This window comes from Phaseolus vulgaris, chromosome 9, assembly GCF_051622355.1.
Source record: "Phaseolus vulgaris cultivar YP4 chromosome 9, ASM5162235v1, whole genome shotgun sequence".
Lineage (NCBI taxonomy): Eukaryota > Viridiplantae > Streptophyta > Magnoliopsida > Fabales > Fabaceae > Phaseolus > Phaseolus vulgaris.
The window spans coordinates 26,313,348-26,335,721 of record NC_143506.1 but is presented as its reverse complement, the minus strand read 5'-3'; the positions used below and the strand labels follow the sequence as shown (position 1 = coordinate 26,335,721).

Sequence of the window (22,374 nt, the reverse complement as noted above, 5' to 3'; positions counted from 1 at the left end):
AGCCTAAGGCAAGCCAAACCTACCTCGTGATCAAGATTTGACAGTGATTGATAGGATCTGTTTAAGGATGAAGAAAGTCAATATGTCGAGCAGATTGGCCTGCATTGAGCGAATCACTAATATCCTCGAGTCTCTTTGAATCCTTCTTTCTAAAATGTATAAATAGGGACCTTGGGGGAGAGTTTTAAGCATCAAGATGGAAAAAGAGAATTTGAGAGGTACCAAAGAGTATAAAGATTTAGTGAGAAGTAAGGTTTAAAAGGATCCAGTGAGATTCTTAAAGAGGCTTAGATAGCGAGGTTCTGGTCATTCAGGCTAGAGAGCTTGAACTTATGAATCCAATAAGGTCAAGAAGGCCAAAGCCTCAACATGAGTGAAGGCCAATCTCTAGAGAGCGAATCTATATGTTAAGCTTGATATAGCATTCCAGGATTCGTGTTTGTTGTAATTTAGACTCTCATCGTGAACATATAAAAATTTACAAAGAACTACATGGATTCAACATAAGATTGCATCATTTGGTATCAGAGCTTTGGTCACGGTCAATATAAGTGTTCATCCTTTTGTTCTTTCAATTTCCATATTGTTTCATGTTATTTTTCATGTCTTGATGATGTTTTACTTCCATAGTTTAGATGTTGTGTTTTATTTTAAAACAATTCAATTTCTTTGCTTCTTCTTCACCTAAAAAAAAAATTATGTTAGAAATTCCATTTGATTTGGTTTGTGTGTTTTTAATTTTTCTTGAGTCTTCATTCATTTTTATTTTGGCCAATACAATATATTGTTGTTTTGTTTTCATTTTATAATCAATTCCTAGTTGTCTAAAATCATGTTATTTTCATATATGTTACAAATTTTAAATAATATTTTATTTTATTTTTTTTATTTGCAATTAGTAATAGTTTGAGTTGAATATTTTTATACCTTTGTGTGCTTTTTCTTTTTTAAATTTGAGTTTTCTGTCTTATTATTAGATCATTAACAAATTCATCAGAGTTAGTTTCATAATTTAGTGAGTTTCAATTCATTTTATTCAAATTCCTTAAATCAACTCACAATAGGTATTTATACAACACAAGATCAAATTCAATCCTTAATCACACAACCAAGAAAACTACGTTGATGCACGAGTATAAGGATGTGTTTATAATCTCTATTTTTCTATTATTATTCTTTTATAAGTCTTTCAAGGTTTAATTTCAAGTATATTTTTTACAAGTTTCTTCAAAGCTTCACAAAAGTATCTTCTTCTAATTAAATTTATTAAATTTCATCAAGCTCAAGTTAAGTATTTTCTCTTAAGTCTTTCCAAAATTAAAATCAAATATATATTTTTTACAAGTCTGTCGGTCTTCAAGCTCAAATCTAAGTATTTTGTTGACCACGATTATTCGAGATTTTAAGTTTTTTTTTACTGAAAATGTATAACAAAGCATCTAGAAATAATGTTAATGAGATAGTTGAAATAGGAGTAAAATACAATTTGACATAATAGCTAAACTTAATTTCTTTCACTATCAATCCTAGCAGAGAGGTACCATATAATTGTTAACTTTTTAGATGCAATACTTATAAAGTCAAATATATGCCAACATATGTCATTGTCTTTTCACATTATTAAGATATTTCATGAATAACTAGCTAATTATTGTTTCATATTTACATTATTAAATTTGATTTATGAACTAAGCAGGTACTCTTTTTTTTTTTTAATTTAGATTCTAATAATGTTTTATCAGCTTGTGTGCACGTCCATATATTTTGTTATTATTCTTCTTCTACACTATCGATGTATAAAATTTAAAATTTAAAGAACCAAAATTTAACTTATCATAAATTTAAAAGATTATAAACATATTTAAGCAAATAATTTATTTTCAGTATAACAACACTAAAATAATTCAAAATGGTGGAAATAATATCGACATGTTATGACTTGTAGGAAAAATACTTAAAAAATAGTTATAAATCTTTCAATGCAATCTTCTTACTTATCACTCATTAAATATTTTTTTAAGTTGCTAACATTAAATATATATTTTATTTAAAAGTATTTACAAATTTTTTATGAAGATTTATATGCATTAAGGCTATTACGCCCCCTCCCACCCTTTGATTAAATTATATACTGTAATCCTTTATCTTTTCTGTTTTATTTAGTTTGAGCTCTTAAAAGAGATACAATTTAGTTATTCATATTTTAAAAGGGGTTTAAACTAATTTATTTTGTCAACTTAAACTAAACTTTGTTAATAATTAACCTTCCGTTTCCTCTTTTTTTTTCCTTCTTCATTACACTCAACTTTTTCTTCTCCCTCCCCCCACCTTACTTTCGGTCACACTCACTTCCGCAACACTTACTTCAACCTTTTAATAAATGAACTATAAATCTACTTTAATCTAAAAAAAAATAACTATATAAGATTAAGTTTATACCCCAAATATACACATATATTTATTTATTAAGCAATAACCAACGGGAAATTAAATAGATATGAGTAGTATGACAAGAATTTGATAATGATAATCTAATAACATTAAATCTTGATAAAATAAGCTATAATATTATATTAGTGAATGTATGTGTAATTTAATTTTTCAAAACTAATTTATAAAATAAGATTTTTACTCCACTATAACTATAAGTAGATAAGATTTACACTTCACTTATATATTATGATTTGTTCTAAATAACAAAAATAAAAAATAATGAAAGAAAAATAACAACAACAAAAAAGAATAAAAGAGATTTAGAACAAAAATAAAAAATAATGAAAGAAAAATAACAACAACAAAAAAGAATAAAAGAGATTATCTTGCAATATAAAATAGATTAAGTTGGAGTGACATTTTAGAATATGCTCCAGCTTTAAAGTAATATTTTGATTGTCTAGAAAGGGGAAGAATAAAGATGAAGGATGAGATAACAAAATACTAAATCGAATTTTAAAAATTAAGAGATCGAGCTAAATAAAACATAATTTAGCCTCAAATTTTATATTAAAATTTAATTAAGTAAGATATCGATTACAAGAAAATCATAAAATAGAAACTAATTTTTAGAGACCAAAATAATTAGTTGCAATAGTAACTAAATTAAAGACCATTTTAGAAACTAAAATAAAATTAGTTTCTAAATTAGTTTCAATTAGTGTTAAATAGTTTCTAAATTGCTATCTAATTAGCAACCAAGGTTTTAACTACCAATTATCTAGTTTCTAAATTTGGTCTCTAAAACCTTGGTTGTTAATTAGATACCAATTTAGAAACTATTTAACAATAATAGAAACTAATTTAGAAACCAAAATTTTGTTTAGTTTCTAAAATGATCTCTAATTTAGTTACTATTGCAACTAATTATTTTGGCCTCTAACCATTGGTTTCTATATCGTGATTTTTTTTAGTGATCATGGTAAAGTTATTAAATTTTCATAATTATTTAGAAAAAGATATTTAAAATGATTAATATATAGTGATTTTTTTGTCAAAAGAGAAGGACGTAAAGTGTATTAAAATTTAACTGTTAATATTCTCAAAATCCCCACTTCAATATTAGTTGCTTTTCTTTAATTACTTGGCCCACAGAAAAGTTTATAAACATGATTGAAAAAGAACATGTAATTCCTACCGGGGCGGGATTGGTGATGCTACTATAGAGGATTTTTTTTTTTTATCTTTAAGTAAATATGTCATATCTAGATTTTATTTTTAAATTTCAAATATTAAGTTATTCAAAAATCTCATCCTAAACTTAATAAATAAGTCTATTTAAATAAATATAAATAATATTTTTGGACGATCTCGGATCTCAAGTCGACTTATATCTGACCAAGTACGTAGAGAGACACTTCATGGAAGCGAGATATAAAGTTTGAACAGCAGTGACAATAAATCAACCTTTGAGCGATAAATAAGTCGATCATGGGACGTCACTCTTTAGAAAGACCAATTTTAGATACCAAAACTAATTAGTCACTATATATATTGACTAAATTAGATACTATTTTAGAGACTACAAATATTATTGGTATTTAAAATAGTGTCTATTATTAGTAAAATTTATAAACTAGTTTCTAAGTTGGTATCTAATTAGCTAATTAGGATTTAATTAGTTACCAAAGTTTTAGTTACCAACTACTTTAGATTTTAAAATTGGTAGCTAAAATATTGGTAGCAATTAGATACCAATTTAGAAACTAGTTTATAAATTTTATTAATAATAAAAAATACTTTAGATACCAATAATTTTTTTAGTTTCTAAAATAGTATCTAATTTAGTCAATATAGTGACTAATTATTTTTTGTCTCTAAGACTGATTTTTATTTAATTATTTTCTTGTAGTAAAGGTCAAGGACTAAGTACATGGAAAAAACATTTCATGGAAGCGAGATATAAAGTTTTAGTGTCAGGTAATGGTAAGTCATCCTTTGGTGATAAATAAGTCCATCATGCGGTGTCACTATTTAGAAGGCCTAACAAATTTAGTGAAAATGAAGATTTTATTATCTATATTTTAGGAAGCTCGAATAAGAAACTCGTTAGATTTTTCCAATACCATGAAGTCTCCTACCTCTTAAATTAGTTTTCTTGTAACAAAAATTACCTTCCGAAAATATTTGAGAATTAGACCCCTATAGAACACTTTCTAACTTAAAAGGGATACTTGAATTGATTGTCTTAAAGTAATTACTTTGAACCACAAGCATGCAACAACCAACCAACAAGAGTTGAAAGTGATATTGAGTTATTGTCTAAAGAAATTAAATAACCCCAAAGATGATGTTATAGAAATGAAAGCAGTAACATTTATGTGGTGAAGGAGGTGTTAGTGAGGCAGAGGAGTCATAATCAGCCCTTGAGAGCAACAAGAAGGTAATTAAAGAAATTAATAAGTTTCTATACAATTGGCAAGTTTCACTCCACTTAGCCACACAAACATAATGAGATGAAAGGCTTAAACTACATCGTGCAAAAGTCATAAAAGTTCTGAGTGGACCCCAGCAATTTTGTGCATGCAGCAGTTGACACGAGCTATCGATTGTGAGGGTTTCATCTATTAAAGAGATTTCAATAAGTTTTAGAGTGAACAAGGCAGGAGTTGAGCAGATTTGTTGTCACTTTTTTTTTTTATAAAAATTAAGACATATCTAAAGTGTTTATGTAAGAGTTAGAACATTTTTTAAAATGTTTCGTTGATAAAGTGACAAAACAATAGACAAAGCACAAGTTTGATTAGATTTATAACTAAGATTATAAGTTTAATAACTCGATTTTGTGAGATATTTTTATAGAAATAGGTGTCATGAGAAAGTTATAAAATTTAGAAGTTTGAGTCTTAAATAATACTATATGAATCGTAAAAACAAAACAAAAACTTTTTAATCTTAATAAAATATTTTTAATTGATTAATTTATTGGGTTCATCAATCTCTTCATTTAATTATGATATAATTTTTTATTTACTCATAATAATATTTATTTAAATATAATAATTAATTATTTTCTTAAATTTTAAAAATTAAAATAGAAATAAAAAATTATTAAAGTTTGAATCTTATAAATCATTATATTGAAACAAAAGTTAAAAAAAAAATGTCGTGAAATTAGAAATATAACTCTTGTATTAAGAATGAGAATAGATTACAATTTTCGATTATAATATGAATTGGGTTGTATTGAGTTTAATATAAAAAGTACATAAACTCAACCAAACCCACCCAACAATCTTTTAGTTGTTTGGTAATAAATTTACCCAAAATGCTACCCAATCTAATCTACAAACAACTGCCATATACGCGTCAAAAAAATTCCTTTGTATGAAATTTAGGGGGGGAAGGGGGGTTGGGGTTGGACTTGATATTTTAAAGCTAAACACCTAATTATTATAGAACTAATGACATTTTAAACGTTTATTAATCTTCTCTTCTAATCATATTTTCCAGGTTCTCTATTTTTAGTTTTCATGTGTCAAATACTATTTTAATTATTGAAAATGATTTTTACTCCAGTCCACACCTTTCTCTCTCCATTTCATTTTTTTCCATGATATCACTTATTTCTTATTTTTATCTTGATTGTAATTTCACGCTTATATTAAAAAAATCATACAATTTTAGTTATTAATATTTTTCTAATTTTAGTCCTTTAATTTTTTATTTTAAGAAAATACTACCTTATATAATTAAAGTTGAATAATTCAATGTGTTGACTTAATAATTTTAAAATTAAACTAAAAGACAAATATTTGTTTTGTCCATGATAAAAATCATTTTTCTCATTAAACCATAGCAAGTTTTGATGAACCAACGAATCATTGAAGAAAGACATGGATGGTGAGATTGAAGATGAATATAACCTTATTTTAAGGGGATTTTCTTTCAATATAAGTGAAGTAAATACAATGAAAAGAAAGGATATGTGAATAGTTCGTTTTACAGATAAAAGTTCAAATAGTGGTTTTGTGAACCCCTCCTCCGACGCGTCAAACCACAGCGCACGCATCTATACAAAGCCAACCCTTCACCTCAATGACAAGAAGGACCTGTGCCGGTGGCAGTGGAGAGAAGGAGTGGGTAGCGAGAGAAAAAAGAAGGAAGTGGGTGTGCGCAACTGGAGAAAGAAACAAAAAGGCGCAAGTGAATATGTGATGTGGCGCGCGCGGGAGTTAAAAAAGGATACAAATAACGACGGTTCCAGAGCAACAATCATTATATACCCTTCAGAAGTACATATAACGGCAATTCAGAGAAAAATCATTGTTACTTCATGGCCAAATTGATATATTGCGATGATTCACAGAACAACTGTTGTTAAAAGAGAAAACTAATTACAAGTTTTCCACCGCCTTTTTTTTAACTATGGTTTTATAAAAACCGTCTTTATTTAAACTAATTGTTAGACTATTTGTTCTTTTAGTCAACATAGTTTGCTACTAGCATTAGTACTGAGGATGATAAAGTGGGTCGAGTCCAGCAGACCGCCCTGGCAGCTTGCTATCATTTTAGGTGAAACAAGTCAACTTCTTTGAACCCACCAGTCCATATTAGCTTGATCCACCTAACCCGCCAACCCCCCTTTATTTTTGAAATTTTTAAAGAGAAATCTCATACTTTTGGAATTAAAACTGGTGGTCGTCAATAATTCATATAAAAATTTATTTACATTAATTTCTTTATACATCATTTGATTCATTGAGATATTGTTGGTATTTACTTTATTTTGCGAGGCATTAAACCTTCTTTGGTTAGAATATTAAAGTTTGATTCAATTTTATTGCTCTTTTTTACATTTTTCTAGTCCAAAAAGTGATATCAATTAGTATAACGAAGTAAATAGATCCAAAAAAAAAAATTACAAAAAAAAAAATTGAAAAAATATTAACAAATGGCAAGTCACCTCACCATCTCACCCTCTAATCAAACAAATTACTAATTTTAATTCATATAACATTGACAGGACAACTTGCTTTTGGCAGGCTAGTGGTGGGTTAAGCCAAAATGGACTGGGTGGACATTTTACCACCCTTAGTTAGTACACCAAATGATCACCTAAAAAGTAAATAGTATTGGAAACATTTTCTCGCATTAATTATATATTAACAATAAACTAAAATTCTTTAAGTTTAAAGAATTAAAGAATTAAATATAAAATTAATTTTTTATATAAATTAAAATGACAATTTATATAAGAAGATAGGGAATAAAATAAATTTAAAATGGACATTAAAGATTGATATATACTTTCACTGCTAGAGACTCCAAGCTGCAAGTAGTCTTTGTTTTCTGCAGTGATTGCAAAGTTGTAGAATAGGATGATGGTAGCTTGGTTTAACTTGGGAGTGATCTATCCCACAAGAGCTTTAGCCACAGAAACAACACCTGTTTTGATGCATCTTGCATAGTTTGGTTTTGTTGGAAAATTATGCAGGTTTGCTGCATAATTCGCTTATGTGTATGGGCAATGGGTGCTTCACTAAAAGCTTAGGAATTTTTTCAAGCTTTAAATATAGTTTACATAGCATCTAATGCTATTCTGAATTAAGAATCACAGTTATATTTTGGTTAAAATATTTCTGAAATGTCTTTTTAATTTTATTAATTTTTTTATTGAAAACAAAATTACTAAAAAAATTATATATATAAAGTAACAATAATAATAATTAATAATTTCACATAATAAGAAAATAAAGATAAAAAATAATTAAAGGTTTGTGCGTTCACTCTCACATTTTTCTAAAACCATTTAATAGTACACTGCACAACAATAATGTTTATCCAAAATATATTTGAAAAATATTTTATAAAATAAGCGTTTTAAATATATAAAAAAAAATGTTTTGAATGTGTACGAGCTGTACAAATTTTTAGTGGTAGATTTGTTTATCTATCTATTTATTGATTTGAGAGACAAAAATTGTCTCATATTTTATGTATAAGGGTTGAACCACTCCTAAGTGGTTCCTTTTAAATGATTGCTGGTAAATAAATATATATATATATAAAGAAAATTGAAGACATCATGTTTTCTTCTCCAGTTTTCAACTTGTGCAACCCATCCTTCCATTTATATTCTAACTGCGTGTTTTGGGATTTTGTTTATCAATTTTAATTTTTTTAATGAAAAATTCTTTTAAGAATGTTTTAATAAATTATAAGTATATAGTTTAAGATCGTTTTCTAATAACTTTTTCTCTTTTAACTTCATACATACTAATTTTATTGTTTAAAACTTGTACTCTACATTCCCACATCATCTTAAAACTACATCTCAACACAATTACCTAAGCAAAAACTAATTTTAATTATAGTGAATAAAATAATTTAATTTTTGCATGTAAACATATCTAATATGGTAATCTTATTTTTGAAATCTAAAAATAATTAAAAAAAATGCCAAGTATTGATAAAATATTTAAAATGATTTAAGTGTTGTCATATTTCACTCCTCTTAGCAACTTGACCTACATTACCTCTCTTTTGCACACTATAAATAGACTCCCACTCTTACCCTAATTAGTGAGTGCAATTGAAAGTGAGAAGAGATAAGTTTAAGTGAGGGAGGGTTTGCACTTTGAGAGAATCTTATCTACACCTTTTGGTGACCACTCAGAAAGATAGTAAACTCATTTTAAGAGAGACTCCAATTAGATTCAACAGAGATGGCCATTCATCACCAAACTTTGGCTTTCATTTTCGGCCTTCTAGGTACATACTAATACTATACCTCTCTATATCATATTCCCACTTTATTATTTTCATTTGCATAGTTCTCTCTATATCACCTACTGTCATATTTTTCATCTGCTTTAAGCATAGTGCTTTCAACAAACTTCTTGCAGGGAAACGCGTAAAATTATATCTTAGAAGTTTGAGTTACTGTCTTTATATCTTTATGAGATAAAAAAAATATGCACTAGTTGAAAGTCTATTAATCTCTATAATAATTATTTAAAAATTATATCAACAATAATTTGTAACTGGACATCCGGCTAAAATAGTTTTATATAATACATTAAGACGATATGAAGATTTTTCACTTAAAAATTACATATATATATTAAAAAATTCCAAACCCAGCACAAGAGGTGCTGAATGTTAACAGAATTACACCATCCACTGCATAAAAAGAGATTACAAGAGAAATAAGCTTCTCCAACTTAGTAACACCACCACACACTGAACTGCAAGGTAGCAGACCACTTGAAATATAATGTTGCATCTTCTCTTGATCCCAAAATGGCAATATCATTATGACCATAGAATAATAGATTACTCCAATTATCAATTTTCACCTTAATTGTCCCAGTGACTCTCAAAATAACGTTCAAACATGTTATTCACCAATTCATTGTCCTACAACAAACCAGCACCAGTTTATTAGGTAACTTTACTTTCCACTTTGGTATCACGCTTCACCTCATAAATGTAGATCTAAAGATGCATGTCCGAAAATACACTATTTGCACACGAGATATATGTCAGACATTACTACCAACATAATAACTTGAACCATTTGTGGTAGGAACATTGCATGGGATTGTTCTAGTTTCGAAAGAATGATAAATCATAACACTTGAAAGCAATTCTATTGCATTATGCAAATCAATGGATCTCTGTTTCTTTCTAGCTGTTATATTTTGGTTTCCTCTACAGAAGTTTGTCTCACTTCTTTCGGAGTGGCGAAGGGATACGTAGGAGAGTCATTAGAACAAAGTTATATATTAATCATCCTGAAATCGGATCTTGTTTTTGAAAGGGTTGAGGCATACCATTTGTGCTTCTAGATTTTTTTTTTCTGATAAAAAAAGCACTATTGCATTAGGGCAGCACCTTGGTAGAAATAATAAGAATAATAATAGTTGTAGGTTATTGTAGTAATATAATTTTTTTATCAGCGATATTGATTATGATAATAATCACAATTTGTTCATGAGTATACTGATGTTTTTTTTGCTGTGTTGGTAGGCAACATCATCTCCTTTATGGTGTTCCTTGCTCCATTGTAAGTGATTTTCTAGCTAGCATACTCATTGTAATTAAGGTGAAGCCCTTTTTCTAATACGTTGATTATATCTGATCAATGCAGACCAACATTTTACAAAATCTACAAGAAGAAATCTACGGAAGGGTTTCAATCACTACCTTATATTGTTGCACTGTTCAGTTCAATGCTCTGGATTTATTACGCACTCGTAAAAAGGGAGGGTACCCTCCTTCTGATTACTATTAACTCCTTTGGATGTTTGATAGAGACAATCTACCTTGCCATCTTCTTAGTTTACGCCGCAAATAAAACCAGGGTTTTCCTTCTTATAACTCCTTTATATTCCTGCTAATTTTTCTCTTCCTTTTCTATTTAATTTCAAGAATAACTAGTTTTCCTTCTATCAAATTGCACAGCTTTCGACCATCAAGATTATTCTCTTTTTGAACGTTTTTGGGTTCGGAGCCATGCTTCTTTTAACCCTCTTCCTAACAAAAGGATCCAAACGTATTTCTGCGATTGGATGGATTTCTCTGGTTTTCAACATAAGCGTGTTCGCTGCTCCTCTCGGCATTATGGTGAGAATTCAGAAGACCATTATTTAAATCATAAACAAAATCATTATGTATAGGGTGTTCAAATCCAAATCGATCTAAAGAAAACAAAATTGAAAATCAATCTAATAATTGAAAACCAAAGTAAATAGTTTTTTTTTTTTGTTAAAATCGATTTACTTTTGTAAAATAGACGGTTTGATTTAGTTTAATGTCTCTAGAGCCAAACAAGTAAACTATAAAATTATCAGATTGTTTTTTTTATCAGTAAAAGGATTAAATAGCAGGAACCCTAATTGGTTCAACCCTTATACATACCTAAAAAATATCACATTGTTATTTATTATGAATTTTAGATGTGTATATAACTAATATTTACTATTTTTTTTCTTTTTTTTTTATCTCGATCATTTTATGAAGTTATATCCATTAATTTATTTCAGGTCCTCTTCCTTATCACTTTGTTTATTTATTCATATTTTTATTACTGTTTTGCAATAGGAAAAAGAAAGAAAAACGATAAGGAATGGAATTGTATGTGTGCAATGTATTTGTATTTCTTGTATACAATTTGATTTCCATACCCATAAGTGAATATGGTGTTAATATACACATTTAGATATAATATTAATTCATTTAAAGGATTGTTAGAAATAATGGTAAGTTTCTCATGTGACTTTTGTCAAATTTTCCTTTATAATATTTTTAAGTACATAAATAATGTCATTTCATTTTAATAGAGATAGACCGTATAAAACTCATTAAGACACCACAAATGTAAATAAAGTGCAAAAACAAAATATTTTTTTAAAATTAAATTTGACGTGCAAGACAATATGTCTACTATGAATAGATTTAAAAGAGCATAAACAAACTGCAAACATCTTATTTTGATTATTTTTTATCAAATTCCTACTGTTATTTTACCTAGTTATATTGGTAATTTTTCTTTTGATTCATGTGAGCAGAGAACAATTAAGAAAAGAGAATATGGAAATTAGAAAATTAAGAAAACAACAACGAGAACGATGTGTTGATAATAACCATAAATATATGTAAATTAAACCACTAAAAATTAATTTAATTTAGATTTAGATTTAATACTACTACTTGTTAACACAATCGTATATCAATTTTATGTTTTTTTATATGATATTTAATTAAAATTTTATTCAAATCGCCATGAAAAAACTTAATTATGTGCACCTTACTTTTCAAAAGTTGTTTCTTTATTAGTAAAATAAAAATGATAATTTCACAACCTATGGAATTGTATACAATTTTTTATATGATGAGTTTACAGATAAATATATATAATAAAGGATAAGCTTAGAATTAAATGATATGAAAAAATATTAAAATAATAATATTGGAAGTTATAATGTGGTTGTATGAAAAATGTGGGTTGTCAATATATCATTACTCTTATACATATATACAAAATACTAACTATAATATATCTTAGCTAGTTTTTCCTTATGAAAAAAATGTCGAGTTTATCCTTGACATTAATGGTATGTTTGGATTGAGAAAGGAAGGAAGTGGATTTGTGAGAATTAGAGATGATATGTGAGGTTGTTTGAATTTATAAATGATAAAGTGGATTTGTGAAGATAGTTTATTGAAATTTGTGAGTGATGTGATAAATGAGAGGAAATTTAGAAATTATTTTAAAGGTGTAAAATGTAAGTTTACAAATTTATCCTTGTTATTAAAAAATATTTGAATAATAAATTATGATATATTTTTTTTGTGTGTAGGTTTGAGTTAATTAAATTTGTCTAATATATAATATCCATAATTACTTGTATTTTTAATAAAATATTAAAAAATATAATACAAAATAATTTTGTGTTAAATTGAAATAAATTTATTAGATATATTAAAATTTATGAAAATAATATTTATTATATTATACATTTGTTATTTTATATAACTATATAGTTATATGTTTTGTTGATATTATAATTTTATTTTATTATTTTCATTATTTATAATTATATGTTGTTATTAATAGTATAATTAAATATTTTAAAAATTGTTAAATAAATTTATGTAATATTTAATTTCGTATATTGTATATATAATTATATTAATAATTATAATAATAATAAAATAATTAATATTACTAATAGTTTGAATAATTTATATTATTAATAGTTTGAAAATGCATGTATAGGGTATTTGAGTAAAATGTAAGAATTTTATGTGAAATCACCGCAAAACTTTTCATTTGTGTGAAGAATAAAAACATGTTCTCACTCTCTTCTTCCCTGTCCGCCCCCCACTCTCCAAACTACTCAAACAAACACAAGAAGTACTCACTTGCCTCTCCCTCCTCATTGCATATTCTTGAAAACAAACACAATATAAGAAAAAAATACGAAAATATTGGTTATCATTTTCAGCAAAATCTAATATAGATTGTCACATAGTAACTTCCTTGGACCCAAATACACTTAGGAATGGGATTATATTCCTTGCGTTGTTACCTCTTTGAAATAATTTCCATAACTGCTTACCGTATGTTCACTTCATTTCACCTTCCTTTAGCTTTACAGGCTCTACCCAACAAGGTCCCTTTGACTTCCTTTAGCTTTACCTTAATTTTCGACATATTGTTGGGTTACTTCTGATCTCTCTAGAAAAAATGTCTAGACATTTTTGCACCTTTAAGCCAACTTAAATACCTAGTCCTTATCTTGTTTATGCCTTATAATTACACTACCTTGCTTTCCCCTTCTCACTCCAATTCCTCATTCCGGAATCTCTCCCCTTAATGCTCCTTAATGTGCCCCTAATCAACAGGGTCTTAAACCACCACCAATGACACTTGTACTTGTATAGACTGATAGGATCTAGATAGTACCTAGTACTAGCTGGAACAATTGTCTTGGTCGCTCCTCCTTCTAGTACTCGCTCCTTAATGCTTGGTCGCTTGTCCTTATTCTATACTCACTCTTTCATACTCGATAAAATGTTATCTGTATAAGAATGAATGATGTATTATAAAAATGTACATTACTCTAATGTGACAATATTTATTTATAATGCTCATAAATATATTTTCTAAAGCACCATATTTGATTTATTGAGTGTTGCAGAATTTATAACCTGATTTATAACGTATTTCTTTATTTTATCTTAATCACAGAAACCCCCCCCCCCATTTAGTTGACCACTGAAAACACCTTTTTATTAACTTTCTATTTTACCCTTACGAAATAAAAAAAAAGGTATATTTGTGATCACCGGGTTAATGAGACATAAAAACCCTAATTTTTCATCTTGCTAGATTCTTTTTTATTTTTACTAAAATTAGTTTCCAAAAGTTGAGTTTCCTCATATTTCCTCCCACTTTCTTTCCTAAATATGTAAACAAAATTGACATTACACTACAATTTAGAATTTGAACATATGTATCTAGTTGACTATTATCCACACATATTCTCCCCACTTTACTCTTAGTTAAATTTAATTTGAGTCCAGTGACTAACTCGAAGCACCATCCACACCTATTCTCCTCACTTTACTGTTAGTTAAATTTGAGTCCAGTGACTAACTCGAAGCACCTTAGTATGCTTTTTGTGACAATGATATTCTGAACATTATTTGCAATAGAAAAAACAATGTCATTCACAAACTAGAATAAAGTAACTCCTTTCGATTTTTCAGTCACCCTTTCTAGAATTTGCTTATTAGTTTCCTGTCTCACTACTCATATCAAGCCCTCAACAACTATCAAATAAAGAAAATATGATACTTTTCCTTAGCCCTTTAAATGAATGAAAGTCCCTAGAAGTTGTTCAACACTATAAAAGACATAACATTAAGACAGGAACAAGTTATCCAGCTAGAGATGGCTACCTTAAAATGTTCTTCAAAATCATTCTGTTTTGCACATATGCTTCACCTACGAATATTAAAGTGTCGTGCACAAATTATATAACGTGCTTAGCTCATTGTCTCCCACTTTTATCACAACAAACAAATGTGTTTCGACAACCTTTTACCAATCTAACTAAGATTTCTATTGCACTTAAGAATTAGAATGGAGCTAGTTGGTCTCATCTCAAAGTTTTGGTTAATTAAACTATCTTTAACCAAAATTAAAATAGTTTGTTGATTTCAAAACACTCTCTCACAAAACTCTAACTTATTATGCATTATTAAGTACACAAAATTTCATCTAAAATTTTCCATAAACCTTTTTCATAATCCACCTTCAAGAAGATATTTTTTTACTTTTACTTTTCACTTCATCTACCACTTTCTTTGCAACTAATACCCATCCAACAAGTTTCTCCTACCAAGAAACACACATTGAATATCATCTATTACCCTAGCTAATACCTTCTTTCTATTTGATAGTACTTTTAACACTATTTTGTACAAACAACCTATTACGGATATATGTTTGTACTAATTCAATACAAGGGAATTGTCTTAGGAACCAAGGTAGGTTTAAGTTGTGACTTTAAGTTTAAGTCAAACAACCTTTCATTACGTCCCATTTCTCGAATCCAACAGCTAGGTTTAAGTTATGACTTTATAATTTGGATGAAAGAATTCACCATCGAGGTAGGGTTATTGCCACCCTTCTCAAATAAACTATTTTGAAAGAATTGCCTTATCATCTCCTTAACCCTCCTCTACTTCTCACCATTCACATTGAATGGTCAAGCTCATGATATTATTTCTTGTCATTTTGTAGTTTATTGCTAAGCCAACTTTTTTATCAATAAATTCTAAAATAAATTAATTGGGACAATTAAAAAATATCTCAACCCAAATAGAAAGAAAAGATGAGCTAATCCTCTTTGCTCTCCAGACACCTACCCATCACCAAAGACTAGTCCGATACGAAATATCAGAGAACCAGCCCATACGTCAAATTCGTATATAGCAACAGAACACTCGTAAAGACTCTAGCATACTCTAACCAAACTTCTATATTGGTATTTTTTCAATCGTAATTAAAATTTCATCTATTATCGAGATAAAACTTTGATCTTTTATTGTTATACAAAACCAAGTAGTGTTTTTAGAAACACATTTTTTAGAAGTTATTTTTTTATGCAGTAACAAGGATGTTATGCTCCCATCAAAATTGAACACGAATAATAAAAAATTTCATTATTCAGGTGAAACTCAAATGTAATTGGAAAATAACATCCACACACTATGAAATTGCATATAAGTTTTTTCCAACGAAGAGCATATAATTTCTAATTTTAATTGACTATTTTTTTTTTCTTGAAAGACATTCTTTTAAAATAAATAAAAAAACAAAGTTCCTTAATGAAATTAGGGAAATATTCTTTTTTTCAATTACAAATTTTCAATTTCTTTATTCATGTAGGTGTAGAGGAATTTTCATATTCAACCAGTTTGCACTATTAGTGGTCAAAAGATAAATTAATTCTTATGATTGATGCATGCAGAAACGTGTGATAATGACGAAAAGCGTGGAATTCATGCCTTTAAGTTTGTCCTTCTTTTTGACCTTAAATGCTATCATGTGGTTCTTCTATGGCCTTCTCCTCAACGACTACTACATTGCTGTAAGTTGAATTCAATCATGCTACGTGCGTTTATTAGGAGTATTTATTCATATTATAATGACCATTAAAGTTTTGTCTTATTCTGACTAAGTCTTTTCCTTTATCACTTTTTTCATTTCCTTTAATTTCTAGATCCCATAACTTTTCCTTGTGCTTTAATAAGTGATAATGTCAATTTAATCATAACAATTTATTACCTGTACGCACTCTATTAATATTGAGTCACATCTGAAAAAAAAAAGTCAAATGGAAACAACGGTTCCCCTATTCTCTAGTTATTTAATTAGAAAAATCTTATCTCATGCTTATATATTAAACATTTTAATTTGCTTTCTTTCGATTTTTTTATCGATTTTTTTTCATTCAATAAAGAAGAAAATTAAATTAAAAAACACATTTAAGAGATGTTCCAATTTTTCTACAACATCAGAATATATGAAACTAATTAGAATACGTATTTAGGTTGCTTCCTTTTGATTTGATATAACCTACCAAAAGAAAATATAATTTAATTTTGAAGAAAATAATTTAACGGTTCCATTTGGATGATGCAGCTCCCAAATACATTAGGTTTTCTATTCGGCATAATTCAGATGGTGATGTATTTGATTTATAGAAACGCCAAGACAAACGAGCCAACGCAATTGAAAGAGATTGTTGTGGTTGGGAAGATGAGCACAATGGAACCCTCTGAGCTGAATCATGTAACCAGTGGTGCTGTGACTGAGATTGCTATTGAGGATCCAAATGGACAAGAAGGACATGGAAACCCTAAGAACATCATGGATTCCCATAACAATAACCAAATAGGTTCAAAGAGGAAATAAGCAAAAGTACAAAAATTGAGCTACAAAAAGATTTATCCTAGAAGTATAATAATCACTCTACTTGGTCAAGTGGGTCTCTTCTCAACGCAAGATCTGCGTTTTGGAGTTTAGGGTTCTTCTTTTGGCCATTTATGTTATTGTATCATTTTCATACTGTAATAAATCTTTAATAAGATTTGGTTTCTGGACTTTGTATTTTTAAATTATTGAATATAGTCTTATACTTTTACAATGTGTATTTTTCTTTTTTACATTCATCAAATTAAAGTGAAAGTTGAAAGACAATAATGTGGGGGAATTAATTATTATTTTAGTAATGAGCACACTTTTGTATATTTTCATATGCTGCAATCATCATCATCCTAATGTTAAGTTTTATATGGTTTATAGTGGCATGGGGTCTTCTCTTCTTTTATGATGTAATGGAGAAGGAGACAGATATAAAGTCCAACCTAAAAAAGTAAAATAAAATGTATATCTTCATGACGGAACCTAACAATCATTGGCAGAGACCCGACACAACGACTGTATAGATCACAATCAGGAGTCATTACAGTCTTCTACGTATCATTATAGTGTTCTCGTAGCAAAAACAAAATGGAAAGGTGATAAAAATCTTTGTAAATTAATTATTTGATATTAAATTACTTTACCGTACTAAAAACAAAATTATATATATATATATATATAAAAGATTCATTTACTCTAAGAATAAATAAAAAGAATTACTCTTAATCTAAATGTTTTATTTAATTTAAAATTAACAGCTCAACTTAATTAACAATTAGAACAAGTAGAATATGAGAGTTCTATTGGGTTTACTTCCTAGGTAGATGCCCGTCCAATATAAACTTTTAGGTTTTTTTCGATCAAAGAGACAACAGTCAGCAGAATATACAGATAGAGAGAAAAGAAAGAAAAGAGTAAAGAGAGAAAGTTTCATTCAGTAAAGAGAGAAATTTTGTCAGCATGTTCATACTTTGTGTGATTTCAATCTGATCATTCGGATTTTGCAAAAGTTGTTTGAGCAGAGAGAAATTCATCTCACACTGCAGCAGCGTTCTCAACGTTTCTATTGAAGACGAAACTTTTCGGATTGCTGTTGTTGTTTCCTCCACCGTTGGATCGAACTGAAATTTTGTCAACAAGTTCATACTTCGTGGTGCTTCAATTGGACCGTTCGGATTGTTAAAATGTCACTGGAACAGTGATATTTGTTCTCTGTTTCATCTCTGTTGTATTGCTATTTAGCTGGTTATTGAGCATAATTTGTGTTGTGATTTGTTACTCTTTTGTAACCATAACTTTGATCATATTAATATTTTGACATACTTTCATATCCATGCGCTTTTGCAAAACACTCAGCTCCCACATCACGAATCATGTCCTCCGTGTACTGCTTCATCCATGGTAGAACCCACATATTCTTCAGTTACGGAAACACGTGGTAAATTTAATAATTCACCATGCCATGTCCAAGTTGTATAAGATCGAAGAAACCCATCACATAGCAGGTGTTCCCTCATGATATTCACATCCAGTATCCTTCCATTCAAACAGTTAACGCACGAACACCTGATCTTTGCTCCATCATGACCACTAATAATCGCGTTACGCTGCGCAAATTGTATAAATTCCTCTACTCCCCTTTCGTACTCATCACTTATACGAACAACATTAATCCAACCTCGATCCATTATATATTCTGGAATAGTTAGGATTTTCTAATAATTAGTATTCTATTCTATCTCACACATTTGCCGAGGGTTGAACACCCCCGAACTCAATCCAAACACGATAATTCTATTCTAAAAGTAACAATAACTAACATAACATAAAACTTTTATTAAAATGTAATTAACAACTAACTAAATATATATATAATATAAATTTAAGAAAATACAAATTATATAATACAAATTTATATATAATAATATATAAATTAATTGTTTTCGTAACTAATTTATTAAATTATATATAAATTTTAATAAACAAAAATTCAAAATACACAGAAATATATAAATTATTAGTTATTAGTTATAAATTCCAAGTTGTATTAGTTATTAATTAAATATATATTATAATACAAAAAAATAAAAATTCAAAATATTAAATAAAAATTCAAAATATTAAATAAAAATTCAAAATATTAAATATAAATTCAAAATATTAAATATAAATTCAAAATATTAAATAAATATTAAGTACAAAACCAACCTGTCCGTCGTGAAGAAGCTTGATGGTGATCGGAGTGGAAGACAAAGACGAAGGCGGCGGCGAAAGCTGTGGCGGTGGCGGAGCAGGAAAACAGCAGCGAACACCAATGGAACAGTAACCTAAGTGCCACAAACGAAGTAAGGAAACGAAAATGACAATGGCAACGAAGTGAATAATGAATGATGCGAAAACGAAAACGAAAACGAATGAGTGAAACTGAAACTTACAAAACGCAGAGAGAAGAAACTGAACTGAGCGCAAAACGTTGAAACGAAGAGCGGAGAAGAGGAAAGTGAAAGTGAAAGTGAAACTAGTGGCGCGCTTCAAATTTTTAGGGTAAAATTGTTTTACAAATGCGGTTGTAGGGTAAGACCGCATTTGTAAATCAATTCAATTTCAAAAATGTCACCGCGTTTTTTACAAATGCGTTTAAGCGCAAAGCCGCACTAAATAAAGGGTCGTTGCTTTACATTTCTGCACTAGTGATTATTGCTCTTCACATATTCTTGCAAGTTGGGAAAATGATTATTTGCTGCTTATTGCTCTTGTTGAGATATTATTTTTATTGTGTTGAATTTCCCATCAAGTTCTAGTCAAGTTTTATTATTGGTAGATATGGGATAGAAAGTAAGAGGTCTTTTTGGTTGAGATGTAGATGAAAAGGTACTTTGTGAACTTCTTTTTACTGTATATGGGTTGAACCACCTCTGAAGTGGTCTTATTTAATTTTATTATTATTTACTGACAAAAAAAGAAGAAGAAGAAAGTGAATAAGATTATTGCTTAGGACCTGATCTATGTACTTGTATAAATTGCAAGAGTATAAATATGTTAACTAAAGATCAAACAACTGTTTTAATATCAATAATAGATTATTACAATTAAATAATTTAGTAAAACGAAGTGAAGAATGATCCTAACAAAAAGTAGAACCCATATATATGAAAGATATCTATAATAGATTTAAACAACACCATCATTATATAACTATAAAAGACCTACAAGAAGAAATTAAAAATCTTAAACAAGAAATACAATTATTAAAAGAAAATGACATCTCACTAGAATACAAATTACTAGAATTAGAAAAAAAAAATAATAAGTTATCAAAATAAACAAGATACTGATTCAAATAATATAAAAGAGATTAACGCAGAAACTTATATTAGTATGTTAAGTCTAATTACCATTCATAAATGGTATACTGAAGTAACCTTAATAATCTAAGAAGAAACTTTTAGAGTCGGTTTGTTTCCGCATGAATACTGTTCATGCATATAGAAAAGGAAAGAAAGAGTGTGTTTGTATCCATTCAAATGTAAGGAAAGAAAGGCAATGATTTGTGGAAGAAGGATAAATTCAGCCCCCTCTATGTAGCAAAGAAAAGCAAAGAAAGTTAAAGAAATTCCCACAAAAAATCAAGATTACCCTCATTCATTTATACACATAAAATAAAACTATTTTATATATTACAATAAAAAATATTATATATATATATATATATATATATTATAATAAAGATAAAATAATTAATTATAAATTTTATAACATAATAAATTAAATAAATTAATGGATTCTGAAAATCGATTATTTTATAAAAAATTGTAACATACTCTGTTATAAATTTAATAATATTATACTTAATTATTATAAAAATATAATATAATATAATAATAAAATAAATATATTTGTATAATAATAAAATCAGTATATTTATATAATAATAATAATAATAATATCAATATATTTATATAATAATATTAAAAGAAAATAAATTAGTAATATAAATATAAAAACTATGAACGAATAAAAATAAAATTATGTCTTTTATATTAAAATTTATTTGAGGTTGAAATAAAAGTTTTTACTTAATTCAAATTTACACAAAAATATCTCATATTTTATTATTTAAATATTTTTTAAATAAGGGTAAATTTGTAAGCTTAACTTTTATACATTTAAAAATAAATAAAAATTTCCTTATGATCATCACATCACTCACAAACTTCAATAAACTTTCTTCACAAATCCACTATAATATACCTTAATCCAAACAACCTCACTTTCTTCACACTTTCCTCTCAAATCATTACAAATCCACTTCCCAATCCAAACACACTATTAAGATGATAGTCTTAATAGACTTAGAAGTAGATATTAATTGTATTAAAAAAGAAATAATACCTACTCAATAGTAATAATATTAATCATATTAATAATATTAATAATATTCATCATATTAATAATATTCATCATATTAATAATATTAATAATAATATTAATCAAAATATTAATAATAATATTAATAATTTTTAATAATATTAATAATATGAAATAATAATAATATTTAATAATATTAATAATATTTAATAATATAATTAATTTTAATAATAATAATCATATTAATAATATTTAATAATACATTAATATTAATAATATTAATAATATTTGATAATATTAATAATATTTGATAATATTAATAATATTTGATAATATTAATAATATTTGATAATATTAATAATATTTGATAATATTAATAATATTTGATAATATTAATAATATTTGATAATATTAATAATATTTGATAATATTAATAATATTTGATAATATTAATAATATTTGATAATATTAATAATATTAATAATATTTAATCATATTAATAATATTTAATCATATTAAAAATATTTAATAATATTAATAATATTTAGTAATATTAATAATATTAA

General features: G+C 27.4%; 1 protein-coding gene across 1 annotated transcript; it reads left to right on the top strand.

The window, feature by feature from the left end:
- The first annotated feature begins 9,161 nt into the window (after window positions 1–9,161).
- On the top strand, window positions 9,162–17,544 carry LOC137821192 (bidirectional sugar transporter N3). Its single transcript, XM_068625666.2, has 6 exons — window positions 9,162–9,207; window positions 10,468–10,504; window positions 10,589–10,802; window positions 10,903–11,064; window positions 16,485–16,604; window positions 17,159–17,544. Exons 1-6 carry the CDS (start codon window positions 9,162–9,164, stop codon window positions 17,429–17,431), a joined length of 852 nt encoding a protein of 283 aa, XP_068481767.1. The 3' UTR covers window positions 17,432–17,544.
- Window positions 17,545–22,374: the final 4,830 nt, after the last annotated feature.